Raw genomic sequence first — 19,311 nt, 5'->3', positions numbered from 1 at the left:
GATGCTTTACGAATGGTCTAGCCTATGCCGGGCCAGTGTCTCCAATGCGTGTCCACCACTCACCCATCATGATGTCCTTGGTGACAGACTGCAGCACCACCTCCTCAAACATGTTCTCCACCAGGATGAACCGGGAGAAGTCCTCAAAGATCAGCTCCTGGAAGGGAGGGAGGTCCTGAGAGGGAGGAGAGATGTTGTTACAGACTAATGCACTAGACATAGGTAACGTCCCAAGTGGTACCCCAGTCCCTTATATAGTGCACTACTTTTGACCAGAGCCTAAATAGATTACAGGGCTCCATAAGAGACGGAACCATAGAGTAAAGGGGTGGCTGGAGTGTGAGGGGGATCTGTGTCTTAGGAGACTAGGACAGCTGGAAAAAGAGACTTAAAACCAGTGAGCCTCACCGGATGGCAGGAGGGAGCCAGCTGCTTCAGCATGTAGGGGATGATGATCTGTAGCAGGGCCTCTCTGAAGAACTTCTTACGCACCGTGCTACTGTCATAGTCATATTTCTGACAGGGACAGACAGAGGGACGCAGACAGAAGACATTAGACTCTGATGGCAAGGGTTGCCAAAAATTCCCAATGTTTCCGGTCTACCGATTGGAATTTTCCCGGAATCAGGAGGGAATAAGCAGGAAATCTGGAATCCTCCAATCAGAATCAGTCATTCACCTTCATCCTTATCCCCCATCAGTCTAACTAACCTTCAGCACTCTGTCCTGGCAGCATTGGATGGTCTTACACAGGTTCTCTCCTCTCTGGTCCTTTTCCTCCAGACTCTGGTGCAGCAGCTGTTCGAACGTGTACACAGCGTTGTCCATTTGCTTTTACACAGAGGAGAGAGGACATTAGTGATACACTGGGGGAAAAGACAGATCGTCAACGATCTCACGTAGCTCATTCGTTCCTATGGTGTTCAATGAAACACCCTCTCTCGCCACCAGATGGTACCCCTACAATCTGTCACAAAGTGCAGTAAGAACAATAACTACAGTGTTGGTAGTCTCGTGTGGCAGCTTCATACCCACCAGGTAGTGGGATTTGTGGGTTAAGATCTCACCTCTCTCATGAGGATCTGAGCCCTCTGGATGAACACAGAGGGGCTGGACACATCAAATCTCTGCTGCAGCCCTTCCAGACTCAGCTGCTCCACCTTCCCATAGCAGCTCTGCATCTTCACCGGGTGGAACGCCAGCATAGAGATCTTCTCCATGTGCTGAGAGAGGGGAGGGGGAGAAAGGCGAGAGAGAGTAGGGAGAGCGAGAGAGAGGGGAGGGGGAGAAAGGCGAGAGAGAGTAGGGAGAGCGAGAGAGAGGGAGGGCAGAGAGGAGGGGGGAAAGAGACGGACCGAGATGAGTTGACATGACAACACCGAGCACTTCAACAGATCCTCAGTACATTTTATAGAACAGTCACAGAGGTCACCAAGGGCAGTAGGCGTGAACTCCAACTTGTGTCTTCAAGTCCTCCGGTGGTCCACTCACCTCCCCCAGTTTGTCCTTTCCCCCTCCGTTGAGCGTGTTCTTGCTGACCTCCACCAGCTCTCTGAAGAAGACGTCTCGGACCTCGGAGAAGCCTCTGCTGGTGGGCTCCATCAAGGCTTCCAGGATGGAGCTGACGTAGGGCTGGACGCTGCGCCGAAGGAGCTGCTCTGCCCTGGGCAACACCAGAGCTAAGGAAGGGGGGGGGAGACAATAAGGAGTACGGTTAGTCCCCATGGTCAGTAGACACCCACACTTCAAGACCACAGTAATACCAAGCATTACCCAGAGACATCCGACTGAAAAGTCTGGAGAAAAGGAAACTAAATATCATTAGCCGTCAAACCGGTGACTGAAATGGAGAAATAATAATGCAGCCATGATATAAAGTACTACTAACCTGTACTACTAAATGCCCAACAAACAAAGTCATGAACAGTGGTCAGTCATTTCCACACAAAACATGTGAGTATTTTAATCAGATCCCGATCAACTGTTCTGGCACAGGAGGCAACCATGACAGAGTGAAGGTGGAACAGACAGACTGCTGTGCCAAACGTAGGTAAGCATTGCCAACTACATCGGTCAATCAATCACATGCATTTATACAACTATTTTTTTTTTTACATCAGCATATGTCACAAAGTGATTATACACAAACCCAGCCTAAAACCCCCATAGAGTTTTGCAGATGTAGAAGCACAGTGGCTAGGAAAAACTCCCTAGAAAGGCCAGAACCTAGGAAGAAACGTAGAGAGGAACCAGGCTCGGAGGGGTGGAGCTAAGAGAACATGGCCATTAACACCAGATTGATGGTCATCTATGAACATCAGGGTCAAATAATAATTAGTGGTTGTAGAGGGTGCAACAGGTCAGCACCTCAGGAGTAAATGTCAGTTGGCTTTTCAGAGCCGAGCACTCAGAGGTCGAGACAGCAGGCACAAAAAAGTGTTTAACATGATCTGTGAATGACTACCTCATCTCTGTACCCCACACACACAATTTTCTGTAAGGTCCCTCAGTCAAGCAGTGAATTTCAAACAGATTTAACCGCAATGACCAGGGAGATTTTCCAATGCCTCGCAAAGAAAAGGCACCTATTGGTAGATGGGTAAAAAAAAAAAAAGCCTACATTGAATATGCCTTTGAGCATGGTTTAGTTATTAAATACACTTTGGATGGTGTATCAGGACACCCAGTCACTACAAAGGTACAGGCGTCCTTCCGAACTCAGTTGGTGAATTTAAACCAGTTACAAAGTTTAATGGCTTTAGAAACCTGAGTATGAATTAACAACATAGTAGTTACTCCACAATACTATCCTAAATGACAGAATGAAAAGGAAGCCTGTGCAGAAAAGATATTCCAAGACGTGCATTCTTTGAAGTTTAATACTTTTTAATATTTGTAGCTACTTTAAGTAAATACCTGCAGTCACCTTGTGCAAGATCTTTGGAAATAAAGAAAATTGCATTCTTAATTTCACCTGTCAAATTATTATCAAGCTTACTGTACGTAGTCAAATGTCACGTGGTGTTTGTTTACAAGCAGACCGCAGCCTTGTGAGTCGCTCACTGTTGCGCAGCATGTGCCAGCTGAGGGGTATTTAAGTCTGTAATAAAGCCCTTTTTTGGTGGAAAACTAGCCTATGCCCTCGTAGGCCCACCCATGGCTGCACCCCTGCCCTGTCATGTGAAATCCATAGATTAGGGCCGAATTTCTTTCTTTCTATTGCCCGATTTCCTTATATGAACTGTAATTGCAGCATTTATATTTTTGTTCAGTACACTACCGGTCTAAAGTTCTAGAACACCTACTCATTCTTAATTTTTTACATTGTAGAAATTCCACAAATTAACTTTTAAAAAGGCACACCTGTTAATTGAAATGCATTCCAGGTGACTACCTCATGAAGCTGGTTGAGAGAATGCCAAGAGTGTGCAAAGCGGTCATCAAGGCAAAGGCTGGCTCCTTTTTGAAGAATCTAAAATATATTTTGATTTGTTTAACACTTTTTTTGGTTACTACATGATTCCATATGTGTTATTTCATAGTTGTGATGTCTTTACTATTATTATACAATGTAGAAAATAGTAAAAACAAAAAAACCCTTGAATGAGCAGGTGTCCAAACTTTTGACTGGTACTGCATGTATAGAGAAACACACACGCGATGGGATGTATAGACATTATGGACAGTATGTGGATAGAATATGTAGTATATCTGAATAATGTGTAAGATATACCATTCTATGTACAGCAATAGTTAAGTAGGATGGCCTTGACTAGAATACAGTATACACATATTAAATGGGAAAACAGTATGTAAACATTAAAGTGACCAGTGATTCCATGTCTATGTGCATAGGGTAGCAGCCTCTAAGGTGCAGGGTTTAGTAAGTGGGTGGTAGCCGACTAGTGACAGTGACTAAGTTCAGGGCAGGGTACTGGGTGGAGGCCGGCTCATGATGGCTATTAAACAGTCTAATGGCCTTGAGATGAAAGCTGTTTTTCAGTCTCTCTGTCCCAGCTTTGATGCACCTGTACTAACCTCACCTTCGGGATGATAGCGAGGTGAACAGGCCGTGGCTCGGGTAGTTGATGTCCTTGATGATCTTCTTGGCCTTCCTGTGACACCGGGTGCTGTAGATGTCCTGGAGGGAAGGCAGTGTGCTCCCGGTGATGCGTTGGGCAGACCGCACCACACTCTGGAGAGCCCTGTGGTTGTGGACGATACAGTTGCCATACCAGGCAGTGATACAAGCCCGACAGGATGTTCTCAATGGTGCATCTGTAAAAGTTGGTCTTCGGTGGGCCAAGCCAAAATGTATTAATGTGTACGCCATATGTGGGTGGTCTCCTGAAGTCCACAATCACGTCCTTCTGTAGCACAGTTGGTAGAGCATGGCGCTTGTAACGCCAGGGTAGTGGGTTCGATTCCCGGGACCACCCATACGTAGAATGTATGCACACATGACTAAGTCGCTTTGGATAAAAGCGTCTGCTAAATGGCATATATATTATTATTATTATATTACTTGTTTTTGTTGCCGTTGAGAGGTCATTTTCCTGCACCACTCCACCAGGGCCCTCACCTCCTCCCTGTAGGCTGTTGTGTCTTCTGCAAACTTGATGAATGAGTTGGAGGTGTGCTTGGCCACGCAGTCATGGGTGAACAGGGATTACAGGAGGGCGCCGAGCACGCACCCTTGTGGGGCCCCTGTGTTGAGAATCAGCATAGTGGAGGTCTTGTTGGCTACCTTCACCACCTGGGGGCAGCCCGTCAGGAAGTCCAGGACCCAGTTGCACAGGGCGGGATTCAGAACTAGGATACTTTATTTAACTAGACAAGTCAGTTAAGGACAAATTCTTATTTACAATGACGGCCTACACCGGCCAAACCTGGACGACGCTGGGCCAATTGTGCGCCGCCCTATGGGACTCGCAATCATGGCCGGTTGTGATACAGCCTGGTGTCTGCAGTGATGCCTCTAGAGATGCAGTGCCTTAGACTGCTGCGCCACTCGGGAGCCTAATGAACAGCATACATATGTATTCCTCTTGTCCAGACGGGATAGGGCAGTGTACAGTGCGATTGCATCATTATTGGGGCGGTATGCAAATTGAAGTGAGTCTAGGGTGTCAGGTAAGGTGGTGATATGACCCTTAACTAACCCTTCAAAGCACTTCATGATGACAGAAGTGAGTGCAACAGGGCGATAGTCATTTAGTTCAGTTACCTTCGCTTTCTTGGGTAAATGTTTGCCAGCTAGATAGCTTATAACTATTAAGTTAAGTCTAAAATGTGTTAAATGCTCTGTATTTGGTTTGCTAAGTGGTAAAGTTCTTCCAAAATCAAGTAGTCGCTTGGTAACAGCAGAGAACCCTCTTCAGGATCAAAAGCCTTGCTGGGTAATATTTGTTTTGGCAGCAAGCCATGAGTAGCATTTTTTTGTTACTTGTTCAGTTTAGGTCAGAAACTGTACAAAATGTTTGCAATGCTCTCGTTGGGATTTTACATGTACTCGTCAGCATTGCTAACCTTCGGATTACAGAGTATCAGTAGGGTTTGAAAACAGCGCCCCTTGTGTTCAGTATGGCAATCTGGATTCCGCCCAAGCCTAACATGCTGACCAGACTGCTCTCGCTTTGGGCGCCATCGCGCGTATATTGATTTTGTCCATACACAGCAGACGCAATCAGGACAAGCAGGTTGAAATATCAAAACTAATTCTGAACCGACTATATTAATTTGGGGACAGGTCGAAAAGCATGAAACATTTAAGGCAATTTAGTTAGCTGGCTTGCTGGTGCTATTTAGCTAGCTGGCTTGCTGGTGCTATTTAGCTAGCTGGCTTGCTGGTGCTATTTAACTAGCTGGCTTGCTGGTGCTATTTAACTAGCTGGCTTGCTGGTGCTATTTAACTAGCTGGCTTGCTGGTGCTATTTAGCTAGCTGGCTTGCTGGTGCTATTTAGCTAGCTAGCTTGCTGGTGCTATTTAACTAGCTAGCTTGCTGGTGCTATTTAGCTAGCTAGCTTGCTGGTGCTATTTAACTAGCTAGCTTGCTGGTGCTAGCTAATTTGTCCTGGGATATAAACATTGGTTTGTTATTTTACCTGAAATTCACAAAGTCCTCTACTCCGACAATTAATCCACAGATAAATTTGTTTCTGGTAATCTCTCCTCCTTCAGGCTTCTTCTGACTTATATGGAGGTTGGCAACCAACTTTAAGGTGCATTACCACCACCAACTGGACTGGAGTGTGGACCTCAGGTCATCTTTTAATCTCCCACGTGGATATTTGCTCCTAAAAATCAATGAGGAGATGGGAGAGGCAGGACTTGCGGAGAGGCAGGATTTGCAGCGCGTCAAGTGTCACAAATAGAACCAAGTTCTGTTTTAGTGAGAGAGCGGGGCGAGAGGGATGAGAGAGCGGGGCGAGAGGGATGAGAGAGCGGGGCGAGAGGGATGAGAGAGCGGGGCGAGAGGGATGAGAGTGCCTGGCTACGCAGACGTGGGTGGCAATGATTGAATAACATGATGTGACAAAAACCTAAAACACAAGGCCAAATCTACACTGGAGTTTCTTACCAAGAAGACAGTGAATGTTCCCGAGTGGCCGAGTTACAGTTTTGACTTGAAACTACAGCAAGACCTGAAAATGGTTTTCTAGCAATGATCAACAACCAATTTGGTAAATCTTGAATAATATTGAAAAGAATAAATGGGCAAATGTTGCACAATCCAGGTGTGGAAAGCCCTTAGAAACTTACCCAGAAAGACTCAGCTGTAATTGCTGCCAAAGATGCTTCTACAAAGTATTGACTCTGGTGAATACTTATGTAAATGAGACACGTCTGTATTTCATTTTCAATAAAAATGTGCACCGTGTTCTAAAAACATGTTTATACTTTGTCATTATGGGGTACTATATGTAGATGGGTGAGAAAAACAATCTACTTAATCCATTTTGAGTTCTGTCTAACAACAAAATGTGGAATAAGTCAAGGGGCATGAATACTTTCTGAAGTGTAACTTTCTGTAGTGTAACTAAATACAAAACCTAATAAAAACACTAATGGACAAAAATATTCCATACACACACTAATAAACTAATAAACACAGGACATGTGAGCCCTGGCCTCCAGTGACATCCAAGGAATGCAGTCCTTCAACATTGTCTCCATGGGAAACAAAACATAAGAGAAAATGTTAGAGCAGGAAGGCAGAGAGATGAGAGGGGCGAGAGGGATGAGAGAGAGAGGGGCGAGAGGGATGAGAGAGAGAGGGGCGAGAGGGATGAGAGAGGGGCGAGAGGGAGAGGGGCGAGAGGGATGAGAGGGAGAGGGATGAGAGGGAGAGGGAGAGGGGCGAGAGGGAGAGGGGCGAGAGGGATAGGGATGAGAGGGAGAGGGAGAGGGGCGAGAGAGAGAGGGGCGAGAGGGATGAGAGAGAGAGGGGCGAGAGGGATGAGAGAGAGAGGGGCGAGAGGGATGAGAGAGAGAGGGGCGAGAGGGATGAGAGAGAGAGGGGCGAGAGGGATGAGAGAGAGAGGGGCGAGAGGGATGAGAGAGAGAGGGGCGAGAGGGATGAGAGAGAGAGGGGCGAGAGGGATGAGAGAGAGAGGGGCGAGAGGGATGAGAGAGAGAGGGGCGAGAGGGATGAGAGAGAGAGGGGCGAGAGGGATGAGAGAGAGAGGGGCGAGAGGGATGAGAGAGAGAGGGGCGAGAGGGATGAGAGAGAGAGGGGCGAGAGGGATGAGAGAGAGAGGGGCGAGAGGGATGAGAGAGAGAGGGGCGAGAGGGATGAGAGAGAGAGGGGCGAGAGGGGCGAGAGAGAGAGAGGAGAGAGAGAGGCGAGAGAGAGGGGGAGAGAGAGGGGCGAGAGAGGATGAGAGAGAGGGATGCGAGAGAGCGAGAGGGGCGAGAGAGCGGGATGAGGGATGAGAGAGCGGGGCGAGAGGGATGAGAGAGCGGGGCGAGAGGGATGAGAGAGCGGGGCGAGAGGGATGAGAGAGCGGGGCGAGAGGGATGAGAGAGCGGGGCGAGAGGGATGGGGCGAGAGGGATGAGAGAGCGGGGCGAGAGGGATGAGAGAGCGAGAGAGCGAGAGGGATGAGAGAGAGAGCGAGAGGGATGAGAGAGAGCGGGGCGAGAGGGATGAGAGAGAGAGGGGCGAGAGGGATGAGAGAGAGAGGGGCGAGAGGGATGAGAGAGAGAGGGGCGAGAGGAGGGAGAGAGAGAGGGGGGAGAGGGATGAGAGAGAGAGGGGCGAGAGGGATGAGAGAGAGAGGGGCGAGAGGGATGAGAGAGAGAGAGGGGCGAGAGGATGAGAGAGAGAGGGGCGAGAGGGATGAGAGAGAGAGGGGCGAGAGGGATGAGAGAGAGAGAGGGGCGAGAGGGATGAGAGAGAGAGGGGCGAGAGGGATGAGAGAGAGAGGGGCGAGAGGATGAGAGAGAGAGGGGCGAGAGGGATGAGAGAGAGAGGGGCGAGAGGGATGAGAGAGAGAGGGGCGAGAGGGATGAGAGAGAGAGGGGCGAGAGGGATGAGAGAGAGAGGGGCGAGAGGGATGAGAGAGAGAGGGGCGAGAGGGATGAGAGAGAGAGGGGCGAGAGGGATGAGAGAGAGGGGCGAGAGGGATGAGAGAGAGGGGCGAGAGAGAGGGGCGAGAGGGGCGAGAGAGAGGGGCGAGAGGGATGAGAGAGAGGGGCGAGAGGGATGAGAGAGAGGGGCGAGAGGGGCGAGAGAGAGGGGCGAGAGGGGCGAGAGAGAGGGGCGAGAGGGATGAGAGAGAGGGGCGAGAGGGATGAGAGAGAGGGGCGAGAGGGGCGAGAGAGAGGGATGAGGGATGAGAGAGCGGGGCGAGAGGGATGAGAGAGCGGGGCGAGAGGGATGAGAGAGAGAGGGATGAGGGATGAGAGACGAGAGGGATGAGAGAGAGGGATGAGAGAGCGGGGCGAGAGAGAGAGGGATGAGAGAGCGGGCGAGAGGGATGAGAGAGAGAGGGGCGAGAGGGATGAGAGAGAGAGGGGCGAGAGGGATGAGAGAGAGAGGGGCGAGAGGGATGAGAGAGAGGGGATGAGAGGGAGAGAGGAGGGGCGAGAGAGAGGGGCGAGAGGGGCGAGAGAGAGGCGAGAGGGATGAGAGAGAGGGGCGAGAGGGATGAGAGAGAGGGGCGAGAGGGGCGAGAGAGAGGGGCGAGAGGGATGAGAGAGAGGGGCGAGAGGGGCGAGAGAGAGGGATGAGGGATGAGAGAGAGAGGGGCGAGAGGGGCGAGAGAGAGGGATGAGGGATGAGAGAGCGGGGCGAGAGGGATGAGAGAGCGGGGCGAGAGGGATGAGAGAGAGAGGGATGAGGGATGAGAGACGAGAGGGATGAGAGAGCGGGATGAGAGAGAGAGGGATGAGAGAGCGGGGCGAGAGGGATGAGAGAGAGGGGCGAGAGGGATGAGAGAGAGAGGGGCGAGAGGGATGAGAGAGAGAGGGGCGAGAGGGATGAGAGAGAGAGGGGCGAGAGGGATGAGAGAGCGGGATGAGAGAGCGGGGCGAGAGGGATGAGAGAGCGGATGAGAGAGCGGGCGAGAGGGATGAGAGAGAGAGGGGCGAGAGGGATGAGAGAGAGGGGAGAGGGATGAGAGAGAGAGGGGCGAGAGAGAGGGCGAGAGGGATGAGAGAGAGAGGGGCGAGAGAGAGAGAGAGAGAGAGAGGGCGAGAGAGGGATGAGAGAGAGAGGGGCGAGAGGGATGAGAGAGAGAGGGGCGAGAGGGATGAGAGAGAGAGGGCGAGAGGGATGAGAGAGAGAGGGGCGAGAGGGATGAGAGAGAGAGGGGCGAGAGGGATGAGAGAGAGAGGGGCGAGAAGGGATGAGAGAGAGAGAGGGGCGAGAGGGATGAGAGAGAGAGGGGCGAGAGGGATGAGAGAGAGAGGGGCGAGAGGGATGAGAGAGAGGGCGAGAGGGATGAGAGAGAGAGGGGCGAGAGGGATGAGAGAGAGGGGCGAGAGGGATGAGAGAGAGGGGCGAGAGGGATGAGAGAGAGGGGCGAGAGAGAGGGGCGAGAGGGGCGAGAGAGCGAGAGGGATGAGAGAGAGGGCGAGAGGGATGAGAGAGAGGGGCGAGAGGGGCGAGAGAGAGGGATGAGGGATGAGAGAGCGGGCGAGAGGGATGAGAGAGGGGCGAGAGGGATGAGAGAGAGAGAGGATGAGAGACGAGAGGGATGAGAGAGCGGGATGAGAGAGAGAGGGATGAGAGAGCGGGGCGAGAGGGATGAGAGAGCGGGGCGAGAGGGATGAGAGAGAGAGGGGCGAGAGGGATGAGAGAGAGAGGGGCGAGAGAGAGGGGCGAGAGGGATGAGAGAGAGGGGCGAGAGGGATGAGAGAGAGGGGCGAGAGGGATGAGAGAGAGAGGGGCGAGAGGGAGGAGAGAGAGAGGGGCGAGAGGGATGGGAGAGAGAGAGGGGCGAGAGGGATGAGAGAGAGAGGGACGAGAGGGATGAGAGAGAGAGGGACGAGAGGGATGAGAGAGAGAGGGGCGAGAGGGATGAGAGAGAGAGGGGCGAGAGGGATGAGAGAGAGAGGGGCGAGAGGGATGAGAGAGCGGGATGAGAGAGCGGGGCGAGAGGGATGAGAGAGCGGGGCGAGAGGGAGGAGAGAGAGAGGGGCGAGAGGGATGAGAGAGAGAGGGGCGAGAGAGAGGGGCGAGAGAGGGGTGAGAGAGAGGGGCGAGAGAGAGGGAGAGGGATGAGAGAGAGAGGGGCGAGAGGGATGAGAGAGAGAGGGGCGAGAGGGATGAGAGAGAGAGGGGCGAGAGGGATGAGAGAGAGAGGGGAGAGAGGGATGAGAGAGAGAGAGGGAGAGAGGGGCGAGAGAGGGATGAGAGAGAGAGGGGCGAGAGGGAGAGAGAGAGAGAGGGATGAGAGAGAGGGGCGAGAGGGATGAGAGAGAGAGGGGCGAGAGGGATGAGAGAGAGAGGGGCGAGAGAGGATGAGAGAGAGAGGGGCGAGAGGGATGAGAGAGAGAGGGAGAGAGAGGGATGAGAGAGAGAGGGGCGAGAGGGATGAGAGAAGATGAGAGAGAGAGGGATGAGAGAGAGAGGGGCGAGAGGGATGAGAGAGAGAGGGGCGAGAGGGATGAGAGAGAGAGGGGCGAGAGGGATGAGAGGGAGAGAGGCGAGAGGGATGAGAGAGAGGGGCGAGAGGGATGAGGAGAGGGCGAGAGGGATGAGAGAGAGGGGCGAGAGGGATGAGAGAGCGGGGCGAGAGGGATGAGAGAGAGGGGCGAGAGAGGATGAGAGAGAGGGGCGAGAGAGGGATGAGAGAGAGAGGGCGAGAGAGGGATGAGAGAGAGAGGGGCGAGAGAGGGATGAGAGAGAGAGGGAGAGAGGGATGAGAGAGAGAGGGAGAGAGGGATGAGAGAGAGAGGGGCGAGAGGGATGAGAGAGAGAGGGGCGAGAGGGATGAGAGAGAGAGGGGAGAGGGATGAGAGAGAGAGGGGCGAGAGGATGAGAGAGAGAGGGGCGAGAGGGATGAGAGAGAGAGGGGCGAGAGGGATGAGAGAGAGAGGGGCGAGAGGGATGAGAGAGAGAGGGGCGAGAGGGATGAGAGAGAGAGGGGCGAGAGGGATGAGAGAGAGAGGGCGAGAGGGATGAGAGAGAGAGGGGCGAGAGGGATGAGAGAGAGAGGGCGAGAGGGATGAGAGAGAGAGGGGCGAGAGGGATGAGAGAGAGAGGGGCGAGAGGGATGAGAGAGAGGGGCGAGAGGGATGAGAGAGAGAGGGGCGAGAGGGATGAGAGAGAGAGGGGCGAGAGGGATGAGAGAGAGAGGGCGAGAGGGATGAGAGAGAGAGGGCGAGAGGGATGAGAGAGAGAGGGGCGAGAGGGATGAGAGAGAGGGGCGAGAGGGATGAGAGAGAGAGAGGGGCGAGAGGGATGAGAGAGAGAGGGGCGAGAGGGGCGAGAGAGAGAGAGGGGCGAGAGGGGCGAGAGAGAGGGGCGAGCGATGAGAGAGAGGGGCGAGCGATGAGAGAGAGAGGGGCGAGAGATGAGAGAGAGGGGCGAGAGATGAGAGAGCGGGGCGAGAGGTGAGAGAGAGGGGCGAGAGATGAGAGAGCGGGGCGAGAGGGATGAGAGAGAGAGGGATGAGAGAGCGGGGCGAGAGGGATGAGAGAGCGGGGCGAGAGGGATGAGAGAGAGAGGGGCGAGAGGGATGAGAGAGAGAGGGGCGAGAGGGATGAGAGAGAGAGGGATGAGAGAGCGGGGCGAGAGGGATGAGAGAGAGCGGGGCGAGAGGGATGAGAGAGAGAGGGGCGAGAGGGATGAGAGAGAGAGGGGCGAGAGGGATGAGAGAGAGAGGGGCGAGAGGGATGAGAGAGAGAGGGGCGAGAGGGATGAGAGAGAGAGGGGCGAGAGGGATGAGAGAGAGAGGGGCGAGAGGGATGAGAGAGAGAGGGGCGAGAGGGATGAGAGAGAGAGGGGCGAGAGGGATGAGAGAGAGAGGGACGAGAGGGATGAGAGAGAGAGGGACGAGAGGGATGAGAGAGAGAGGGACGAGAGGGATGAGAGAGAGAGGGACGAGAGGGATGAGAGAGAGAGGGACGAGAGGGATGAGAGAGAGAGGGACGAGAGGGATGAGAGAGAGAGGGGCGAGAGGGATGAGAGAGGGGCGAGAGGGATGAGAGAGCGGGACGAGAGAGCGGGACGAGAGAGCGGGACGAGAGAGCGGGACGAGAGAGCGGGACGAGAGAGCGGGACGAGAGAGCGGGACGAGAGAGCGGGACGAGAGAGCGGGACGAGAGAGCGGGACGAGAGAGCGGGACGAGAGAGCGGGACGAGAGAGCGGGACGAGAGAGAGGGACGAGAGAGAGGGACGAGAGAGAGGGACGAGAGAGAGGGACGAGAGAGAGGGACGAGAGAGAGGGACGAGAGAGAGGGACGAGAGAGAGGGACGAGAGAGAGGGACGAGAGAGAGGGACGAGAGAGAGGGACGAGAGAGAGGGACGAGAGAGAGGGACGAGAGAGCGGGACGAGAGAGCGGGACGAGAGAGCGGGGGAGAGGGAAGAGAGAGCGGGGCGAGAGGGAAGAGAGAGCGGGGCGAGAGGGAAGAGAGAGCGGGGCGAGAGGGAAGAGAGAGCGGGGCGAGAGGGATGAGAGAGCGGGGCGAGAGGGATGAGAGAGCGAGGGCGAGAGCGAGAGGGATGAGAGAGCGGGGCGAGAGGGATGAGAGAGCGAGAGGGATGAGAGGGAGAGGGATGAGAGAGCGGGCGAGAGGGATGAGAGAGCGGGGCGAGAGGGATGAGAGAGCGGGGCGAGAGGGATGAGAGAGCGGGGCGAGAGGGATGAGAGAGCGGGGCGAGAGGGATGAGAGAGCGGGGCGAGAGGGATGAGAGAGCGGGGCGAGAGGGATGAGAGAGCGGGGCGAGAGGGATGAGAGAGCGGGGCGAGAGGGATGAGAGAGCGGGGCGAGAGGGATGAGAGAGCGGGGCGAGAGGGATGAGAGAGCGGGGCGAGAGGGATGAGAGAGCGGGGCGAGAGGGATGAGAGAGCGGGGCGAGAGGGATGAGAGAGCGGGGCGAGAGGGATGAGAGAGCGGGGCGAGAGGGATGAGAGAGCGGGACGAGAGGGATGAGAGAGCGGGACGAGAGGGATGAGAGAGCGGGACGAGAGGGATGAGAGAGCGGGGACGAGAGGGATGAGAGAGCGGGGCGAGAGGGATGAGAGAGCGGGGCGAGAGGGATGAGAGAGCGGGGCGAGAGGGATGAGAGAGCGGGGCGAGAGGGATGAGAGAGCGGGGCGAGAGGGATGAGAGAGAGGGATGAGAGATGAGCGTAAGGGATAAGGAGTGAGGGATAAGACCCTTCTATCCCAAATGGCACTTTATTCCCTACATAGTCCACACTACTTTTGACGAAGAGATAGGGATTGTCAAAAGTAGTGCACTGTGTAGGGAATAGGTGCCATTGGGGACGCATTCAATGACTGATCTAACTGCACTCAACAAACCACAAACACTAGAAATGACAAACCGTTGCTAACAAAAGGCCCCTCTGTTGAGGAGCATTACAGCACTGCTCATTTTACAGCACAAACACTTCGGTAATTCCCTGGACTCTCCACTAGACGCTTGGACTGAAAAAGTGCCATCGTTGAGACAACTAACGCACTGTGATTAAGTCGACACACTGCATCACAGCCTGTGTTGTGGGTGTAAAGTGGAAGGAGTGTTTCCTGTGGGTGCTGCTGTGTCACAACACGAGGTGAGAGGGTGTCAGGATATATTTTTTTAAAAGCGTGTGCATGTGTGCGTGCCAGGACGCGCCTCTCACCGCGGATCTTGCCGCTGACGTGCTCCTTGGAGGTGATAATCTGGTCCATGTCTGTGCGTAGAGCGGCGTCTAGACGGGGCGTCTCTACCTCACAGGCCTGGACGAGAGCCTCGTATTGGGCCTGGGTCTGAGACAACACCTGCTTATACACCGCCTCAGAGATCTGGAGAGGGACAGGGAGAGAGAGAGGGTTGTCCCAGATGCCACCCTATTCCACAACCTTTGACCAGGGCACATAATGCACGTGTAGGCTGGTCAAAAGAAGTGCACTATGTAGGCAATAGGGTGCCATTTGGGATGCACACGCAATCAGCTTTGTGATCAGGAATGTTGGGCCAGGAGTTTTCCAGACTATGTGACCTGAACAGGAAAAACGGTGTGCTCAGGGAAACCTCTGGGGGAAAGAACAGAGTGCAGCACGTCGGTAGAACGACTCACCAGCATCCAGTTCCTCTGTCTCTGTTGCACCTTCCCCTTCAGACGAGGACCAATCAGATTCCTCAGCTCTGGGTAGAGAGTCTCCATCACTAGGTTGGCTAGGATCTAAACACACACAGCATTAATCACTTACACAATCTTTAAAGTGTGTGTACGGGATGTGCCTGTATGAGAAACCAAGATAAGTAACTAGTGGCTGGCAGGACTTGGCACCTAGTAAAAGCATATGAGACTTTAGAGAGAGGCTTTGTTGTTGGAGTTCGGTGTTCCCACAACAGAGAAAATGACAAGGTGTTGTGTCAAGTCTTAATCTTTGTGGCATTTCAAACAGAACGGTAACAAACACACAACTAACTGGCAACCTGTAGAGCGCAACCACTTCAGAGTCACCTACATGAATGGGTTGACTGGTGTGTTTGCACAACAGTATGCAGGTTCAGTACATGAGTCCATCCCAAATGGCACCCTATTCCCTATATAAGTGCACTACTTTGACCAGGGCTCACAGTAATATGTGGCACCTTTACACAACATAATAATTGCTAAATGTATGAGTGAGGAGCTGTTCACAATATTCCTATTTTGTATGTTGTATTTATTATGGATCCCCATTAGCTCCTGCCAAGGCAGCAGCTACTCTTCCTGGGGTTTATTATGGATCCCCATTAGCTCCTGCCAAGGCAGCAGCTACTCTTCCTGGGGTTTATTATGGATCCCCATGAGCTCCTGCCAAGGCAGCAGCTACTCTTCCTGGGGTTTATCATGGATCCCCATTAGATCCTGCCAAGGCAACAGCTACTCTTCCTGGGGTCCAGCAAACTGAAGGCAGTTCTACAATTTTAAAAACATTACAATGCATTTCACAACACATTAAGTGTGTGCCCTCTGGCCACTAATCTACTACCACACATCTACAGTGCATTTAGAATGTACTCAGACCTGGACTTTTTCTACATTCGCCTTATTCTAAAAATAGTTTTTTTTTTTTTAATCCCATCAATCTAGGCTCCCGAGTGGCGCAGCGGTCTAAGGCACTGCAGCGTAGTGCTAGAGGTATCACTACAGACCCTGGTTCGATCCCGAGCTGTATCACAACCGGCCGTGATCGGGAGTCTCATAGGGCGGCGCACAATTGGCCAATCATTGTAAATAAGAAATTGTTCTTAACCGACTTGCCTAAAATACATTTTAAAAATCTACACACAATACCACATAATGACAAAGTGAAAACAGGTTTTTAGAAATGTTTTCAAATATTTTACAAATAAAAAAAATAAAACAATGTACATAAGAATTCAGACCCTGCTATGAGACTCAAGATTGGAGTTCAGGTGCATCCTGTTTCCATTGATCATCCTTGAGATGTTTCCACAACTTGGAGTTGTTCAATTGATGGGACATGATTTGGAAAGGCACACACCTGTCTATATAAGGTCCCACAGTTGACAGCGCTTGTCAGAGCAAAAACCAATCCATGAGGTTGAAGGAATTGTCCGTAGAGCACCGAGAGAGGATTATGTCAAGGCACAGATCTGGGGAAGGGTACCAAAACATTTCTGCAGCATTGAAGGTCCCCAAGAACACAGTGGTCTCCATCATTCCTAGAATTCCTAGAGCTGGCCGCCCGGCCAAACTGAGCAATCGGGGTAGAAGGGCCTTGGTCAGAGAGGTGACCAAGAACCCGAAGGTCACTGACAAAGCTCCAGAGTTTCCCTGTGGAGATGGGAGAACCTTCCAGAAGGCCAACCATCTCTGCAGCAATCCACCAATCAGGGCTTTATGGTGGAGTGACCAGACGGAAGCCACTCCTCAATAAAAGGTACATGACAGCCCACTTGGAGTTTCCCAAAAGACACCTAAAGGACTCTGACCAAAAATAAATAATAATAAAATACACACACTCCAAACAGATACATCTGCTGGGATTGGGTTTGTCAGAGGGCCAGTTCTCCATTTCCCTTTGCTCATTAGTGGTTCTGCATTATAAAAGGTGCTTACAGGCACACACACACACCTTTTTACCTGCAGCGCAACCGCCTCACTAGATTTACAGCAAACATTTTTAAAAAGGCACTCAATCACTGAACACACACCCTAGTCCACCCCTCCTCCAATCCAACCCATCATACACAGTCACTCACTTGAAAATGCCAATTTTTTATTTAACCTTTATTTAACTAGGCAAGTCAGTTAAGAACAAATTCTTATTTACAATGACATCCTACCAGGGAAACAGTGGGTTAACTGCCTTGTTCAGGGGCAGAAAGACAGATTTTTTTACCTTGTCAGCTCAGCGATTCGATCCAGCCACCTTTCAGTTACCGAAGCTCATTGGCTGAAACTCAAATTGCTAGGGAGCTGGCCCGCGTGGGGGCTGGCCCGCGTGGGGGGGGAAAGGCGCCACACGGGTTACAGAAAATAGTCGCTTTTCAAACTAGGGATTTGGTGGCTAATTGAGGTAAGACACTACTTCTGCTCATACACTATGCCTGTTTAAACTACACATTGACACATCCAGCCCAAAGCAGGAGGTTTACTAGTCGCCAAAGTTCAGGACCATGTCTTTAAAGCCCAAATTATACCGGGCCTGATTGTCCCATTTGAATTACATCCACAATTAGAAGTGATCGTAGGGTGTGGCGTTACACAATATGGCCAGATGGTGGTTTACTCATGGGCCACAGCTACGGCCACAGCAGAGGGATGAAGGTCCAGTCCTCAGGGGTAAAAATCCCCCCCCCCTCCTCCTCCTCCTTGTGTTTCAGAAAACAAACCCCTGCCTTTGTTACACAATACAAACAATGGCAGTGTACGTCATCTTCTGGGTCGTGTTCTTGTTTGATATAAGAAATTATAGAGGATACTACTAGACAGTACTGTACTAGTAGTACACCTCACCCGTCTAGTTGCTCTCGGTTCTTGGTCAGAATCACATAAGGGTAGATACAAAACATATTCCAGCATACATTTCACTGGTAAACAACTATAGTTTATATGCCAACATACAGTACCAAGTTTGTACATTGCAGGTTTCTTTATTTGTACTATTTTCTACATTGTAGAATAATAGTGAAGACATCTAAACTATGAAACAACACATATAGAGTCATGTAGTAACCAAAAAAAAGTGTTAAATCAAACTATATTTGTTGTTGTTGAGATTCTTCAAGGTAGCCACCCTTTTTGCCTTGATGCTTTGCCCAGTCTTGGCTTAATTATTTGTGTTGTTGTTTTTTTGGTTACTACAGGATTCCAGAGTTGTCTTCACTATTATTCTACAATGTTGAAAATAGTCCAAATAAAGAAAAACCCTTGAATGACTAGGCGGGTCCAAACTTTTGACTGGTACTGTAAATGCGAGACGGGTTTGTCACAGGAGTAGGCCAACTGTTTCCTGAACCCTAGGAAAAACAAGCAAGCAGCCCCCGCCCTGCAGCACAAACACTGGCCCTATGTCCCCTTTTTCCTGTGTTGCGTGTTTGTAGACACACTGGGGGGGCGATTGAAACTAGCAGGAGGGAGACAGGAAAAGTGCTTACTGCCCTTACCCAGGACCCAGCCCATGCACACAGTCTGGCACACAACACACACTCTCGGTGCTCAATAACTCTTCATTTACCTTCCCAAAGCTCCTCCTCTAAACTGCGATTCATTCATTAGGAACTGACACGGAAAAAAGGTTTTACTACCATGTAGCCTAATGAATACAACCCTACACTAAACTGTCAAACATGTCACCAGGCAGCTAATAATCATTCGAAAACACACTGTCGGTTCATTCACATGGGGAAGACCAACATCTGTGGATATAACACACACACACACACCTTCCAGTGAAATCATAAGGGAAACTGAAAACAAACAAGTTTGACATGATAGTTCTGAGGAAGTGGTTTAACATGTGTAAATATGCACACCCCACCCAACCCATCTCTTAAAGAGGACAACGAGGACACAGCCTTACAGTCTTTATCCAGCTGCATGTGTAGTAGGCCTGGTTTGCTTTGGCTGCAGAATATAAAACCATAACTTTAATATGCTTGAACCGGGGCTCGACTTGTCCCACTCTGCTTTCGACATACTTGAATAATCGTCTCAATGCGGTCCAGACAACAGATTGGAGCTGAACTAGCTACATGACATGCAGAAATTTCCCCCCTCGTCTCTAGATGTTCATAGAAGCCTACTGTGTGGTTGGTGAGGTACTTGCTTTAGGACGCCTGTGATGCTCTTGGCAAACCCTACGTAGGCAACAAAGGCTAGAAACACACCACTACTCCTGGAAGGACAGCGGTTATTAAATAGGGCCATGATATTGACACGGTAAATCTAGGGTGGCCATCCAAATAGCACCCTATATAGTGTACTACTTTTGACCTGGGTCCACTATATAGGGAATAGGGTGCACTATATAGGGAATAGGGTGCACTATATAGGGAATAGGGTGCACTATATAGGGAATAGGGTGCACTATATAGGGAATAGGGTGCACTATATAGGGAATAGGGTGCCATTTCAGATGCGTGCCTCCTGTCTCATGCCCAACACTGTGATCCCTTCAAAGTTGT

The 19,311-nt window shown here is 51.5% G+C and overlaps 1 protein-coding gene across 1 annotated transcript in view; it reads right to left on the bottom strand.

Annotated features, from left to right (window-relative positions):
- LOC118385509 (protein Niban 2-like) overlaps positions 1 to 19,311 on the bottom strand; it is a 64,399-nt gene that overhangs the window by 2,677 nt on the left and 42,411 nt on the right. Inside the window, exons 7-13 of the mRNA XM_035772713.2 lie at positions 14,744 to 14,848; positions 14,306 to 14,468; positions 1,492 to 1,679; positions 1,068 to 1,223; positions 712 to 831; positions 409 to 516; positions 64 to 175 (exon numbers count right to left, since the gene is read on the bottom strand). Coding sequence (XP_035628606.1) covers positions 64 to 175; positions 409 to 516; positions 712 to 831; positions 1,068 to 1,223; positions 1,492 to 1,679; positions 14,306 to 14,468; positions 14,744 to 14,848 — 952 coding nt within the window. The remainder of the gene's footprint in view (positions 1 to 63; positions 176 to 408; positions 517 to 711; positions 832 to 1,067; positions 1,224 to 1,491; positions 1,680 to 14,305; positions 14,469 to 14,743; positions 14,849 to 19,311) is intronic.

This window comes from Oncorhynchus keta, chromosome 6 (genome assembly GCF_023373465.1).
Source record: "Oncorhynchus keta strain PuntledgeMale-10-30-2019 chromosome 6, Oket_V2, whole genome shotgun sequence".
Classification (NCBI taxonomy): Eukaryota; Metazoa; Chordata; class Actinopteri; order Salmoniformes; family Salmonidae; genus Oncorhynchus; species Oncorhynchus keta.
Note: the sequence above shows the minus strand (reverse complement) of the source record. Positions and strands in the feature narration are given on the sequence as shown.